Here is a 4,497-nt window from a genome sequence, read left to right as displayed (position 1 = left end):
TTACTTTGACACTTCTATACTTGAGATAAAACTTCAACTCTTTAATCGTGTCAGTGGTAGATTCATCTTCTTATGATTCAGGTAGTATAGATAGATTCGGATCATGAAAGTAGTAAATATTTAATGAAATTAGAAGGAATATCATCTTGTCCATCCATCTTGTGTAATTCATACCATCAAACCGATCTAATTAAATTTTGACATTCTTAGCAATTTTGATGCTAGAATTCATATTTGTCTCCATCAAAATGAACACCTTAAAATTGTTAGAAATGTTTAGGATGTAAACAAATATGGTATTGGCTTAGAGGCGTAAAAACATTATCTTTAAGATGTTTATTTGTCCCACACAGAGATACCTTCAGGATACATTTAAACCCTCTAAACCTGTAAAAGAATGAGAAGATAAGATCAAGAAAAGAATGTATATTTTTTTATTGTATTTTTTTATATATAGTAACATGCTTTTATAAACTTGAAACATAATGATGAAACAATATAACTATTCATTAAACAATATGATTGTTGATGAAACACTATAGTTGTTCATCAAACAATATAATTGTTGATGAAATAGTATAACTATTCATAAAACAATATAATTGTTCATATTAAGTTTCGAGTTCCAAGTACCAAATGTTATCCTTTAATATTATAAATATTCATATAATAACATTAGAAAGTTAAATATGAGAGGTTGTCTATTATAGTTTAATTTACTATATAATAGAAAACTCATACTTAGAAACATTAAAAGCATAGGCTCTATCTTACTAGCTAATTATAATCTTGCAGGTTTATGTTGTTGTTATGTATTTGCTTTTAAGATGCCACTGTCATGTAATCTGCGTAGCTTCTTTGAATCAATAGCTAAAAATGTTACATCTTTATTATATTTTTCATGTCTGTGAGCGTGATTCTGGCCCGTACTGAAAATAAGAAAGTGATAGAAAAAACCAGGTGCTTTAGTGGCCCATAAACGACCTATCATTTTCTGTGGCCGAAGATGGTATAATCTCAAGGTTTACAGGCATAGTAGAATACAACATTAGTAACAGTGTCAAAAACAAGCACCGTGGAATACATAGATACCAGCATGGGCCCTTCCCAGAAACTGATGCCCTTGCTCATCTTAAACTCAAACAAAAACTCAACTAGTCCAAGTCCCATATTACTTAACAAAGCCATAACTAGAGCTGTTTGTTGTCTCCCGGCCATCATATTACTGGCCTTAACTAATGATCTAAACCCACAGCACTCACTCTCCAAAACTGCCAAAACCTTTGCTAAATTTGCTACAACCACAAGATGCGCAAATGCCAGACAGAAGGGTGCTCCTAGAAACCCTAGAATAACCCGTAATCCTAGCATTCTAGAACATATTCCATAAGCAAACAGTGTACCAGGAACTGACACCAAAGTAGCAACAAAAATCACCCAAAGAGCAAGCAGGATAAGTAACTCCCAAAAACAAGTTCGGAGAAGCTTAATCCAAGCTGCCCCGCTTCTTACAAGTAACCGTCTACCATTGAGGTTTATTCCATTGTAGCTGTCTGAAACTAGTTGAACAGTAGCGGCTTGTCCAAGGAGCCCGAATGTGATGGAGGAGGGGAAGCAAACGATGATGTGTATTAAAGTTTTGGAGGCCAGTTGAGGGAGAACTCCATAGTGTTCAAGTAAATGATCTGTTATGCTGGTTGTTGAGAATGGTAACCGGGGAGAACTGCGAGTGAGAAAATGGGAGATGAAGAGTGAGATTGGGAGAGGAGAGAAGAGAAAAATAGAGATTGAATGGAAATGAGTTGGATGTAGAAGCATAACTCTAATGGATTCTTTGAAGATATGAAGAGTGTTTATCAGATAAAAAGAGTTAGGCACTTGTGCTGTCCTTCTGGGCATTATTGTGTTCAGAGGTCCGAGAATGGCTGTAGGTATGTATGTAAATATAATAATTAAGAGGCATGTGAAAGTTTGCTGGTTGATCATCTAAAGAATTTGGTTGCTTCTATGCTAATTTATCATCATTGAAGAGGTTATAATTGTTTCATTGCTTCGATGCCTTTGATTTTATTTTTAAGGTATTCAATATTTGCCACACTTCCAAGGCACTGATTTTTCTTGTTTTTTAACTGTGTCATCACGGATGGTCCCCTTTATTATCATTATTATTATTATTATTATTTAACCCATGATGATGATTGTCACCAAAAGGAAAAACATTAATTGAATTACTTGGGTTGTCTGTGCATCCAATTTACACTTTCCAGATATTTCCAAATTTCAGAACAGAAAATGGCTATTATTTATCTAATTCAACACCCCCCCCCCCAAGAGACAAAAAAAAAGATAATGATTGCCTTCAATGGGATGACATGGTTTTGTGCAACCAAGAAATACGATTGTGCACGTAAGAGTTTTTTCCTGGCTCATTACATTTCTGCATGATGTATTTCCTGGCTCATTACATTTCTGCATGATGGTGTTGGGTTTGTTGAAAGATATATATAAGTAAAAATAATAAATTTAAAATTTATTAGGGTTTCAAGAAAAGTATAAAATAGATGTAAAGTTTTTTAGGATTTATATAAAAATTGTTTGAAAATTAAATATTTTTTTAACTTTAAATATTTGCTTTAAAAATAAGTTATCGTAAATAAAAAATCGTTCAAATATTCGGTCTTTAATAATAAAGATTTAGTATAACAAATAAACTTCATACTTTAATGTTAAATAAAAATATTATTCATGGAAGAATATTAGTAACATTGATAAACCGGTCACTAAAAAATTAAGTCAAATTATTAATAATTGTTTTAATATTTTGGGGACCTGACATGTTATTTGACAATGCAACTGAACTTCTAATATAAATTAATCAATTGTTGAATTGTGAATGAATTAAATTATTTAATTTATTTAATTCTATTTAATTATAATTATAATTTTTATTTGGGTCACTATATTATGAATTTAATTGGTCACATACATTGAGAACCATTAATTAGAAATTAAATTAGGATGATTTAATTGAGTATGACTTGATTAAAAATATATTTTAAAAATTAAATATTATAATATAATTAATATAAGGATTATATTTCTAGATCTAGAAAAATCAAATAAGGACTTAATTGAGTTAATTTTTAAAATTATCTTGAATAAATATATGGATATTATTCAATGGATAAATTAATATTTTATCAATTTATAGGGTTTTTAGATTTTTCTATAAATAGTAAGTTATACCTTTTATTTTAATGGTTGTCTATTAAACTGAAAAACATATAAGTTATGAAATAGAAAGCTAGTACTCTAAACATAACATTCTTTCTCTTTTAAATTGGGATTTAAAAGATTTCTCGTTAATAATTTTTGTAGATTATCATTGGTGACCAGATAATTAGACAATTTGTAATTTGCAACAACCCAACCTTTAAAGGATTATTTAAAATTAAATAATATCAGATTTTTAGGTAATAAATCACTAATCAATTTTGGATTTGTCTAACGAGATCTTAGGGACTCCTGAATATTTTTTTTTTATTGTTTTCACTGTGTGCATTACATTCGAGAACCTATCACATAGATAATCTCTCCGTATAAAATTCTCTTGCAGATTAGTTCAATATATATGTCATTTAATAAACACCTATATATTAGTTCAAATTATTTCTCAAACCTAAATTTATGTTGGCAATTTTTTTCTTTTATAAAAGAATGAACATAATATGTATGAGTCTCAACACTTCTCATTAATATCCATTCTTAAAAGAATATCGACCAGCAACATTTAGAAACAATATTTTGATGTAATAAGAATCTCATAATTATAACAGCTTTATAATTTTTTTTTGTAAATATTTTTATTTCATGAACTTCATCTTTACTCTAAATTTTTTAATTAAATATTAAATTTATTAATTAAATATAAATAAATATTAAAAGTAAAATAAGTATTTATCAATAATAAATATATTTTATATAATTGCGACATTGTATATTCACTTGAAATGGAACACAAGTAGGCATGTAGGCTGTGCACTTATATATTTCTTCATTAGGAAACAAGTCCTCCTTGAGCGCTAGAGGAGTCCACTATATTTGAAAGCTGGTAATATCCCAAAGATCATCTCACCTTTTTTTGCAATAAAATTTCTTTTTCTTTCATTTTCATGATCATCTTCCTCGATAAGTCTGGCACCGCCTGTTGCAATTTTGTCTCTCCAAATGCTCCCAAATCAGCCTTCATGCATGTATCCATTCTTCTCATAACTCCCGGCCACAAAGTGCTGAACCCAGGGTTGGCTGCTATCTGCTTATGTAAACATCTGTAAGGAGCTCCATTGCAAGTCTTAAAGAGTCCCTTCCATACTTTCTCATCGCCCTCTCTCTTGGGAATTTCGATCGGTGATGTACTAATATTTGCTCATAGGAGGTCAAGCACACTGACACAATATTTAACGTGGTTCGGCAAAACCGCCTACATCCACGGGAGGA

At 30.3% G+C, this 4,497-nt stretch overlaps 1 protein-coding gene across 1 annotated transcript; it reads right to left on the bottom strand.

The window, feature by feature from the left end:
• Positions 1-949: 949 nt before the first annotated feature.
• Positions 950-1,904, bottom strand: LOC105116603 (uncharacterized). The gene has a single exon (XM_011014029.1). The coding sequence runs from the start codon at positions 1,897-1,899 to the stop codon at positions 1,018-1,020; it is 882 nt and encodes a 293-aa protein (XP_011012331.1). The 5' UTR covers positions 1,900-1,904; the 3' UTR covers positions 950-1,017.
• Between the last annotated feature and the right edge of the window lie 2,593 nt (positions 1,905-4,497).

Source organism: Populus euphratica, unplaced genomic scaffold (genome assembly GCF_000495115.2).
Source record: "Populus euphratica unplaced genomic scaffold, PopEup_1.0 scaffold992.1, whole genome shotgun sequence".
Lineage (NCBI taxonomy): Eukaryota > Viridiplantae > Streptophyta > Magnoliopsida > Malpighiales > Salicaceae > Populus > Populus euphratica.
The sequence above is the reverse complement of the archived record's forward strand: the minus strand, read 5'-3'. Positions and strand labels throughout refer to the sequence as shown.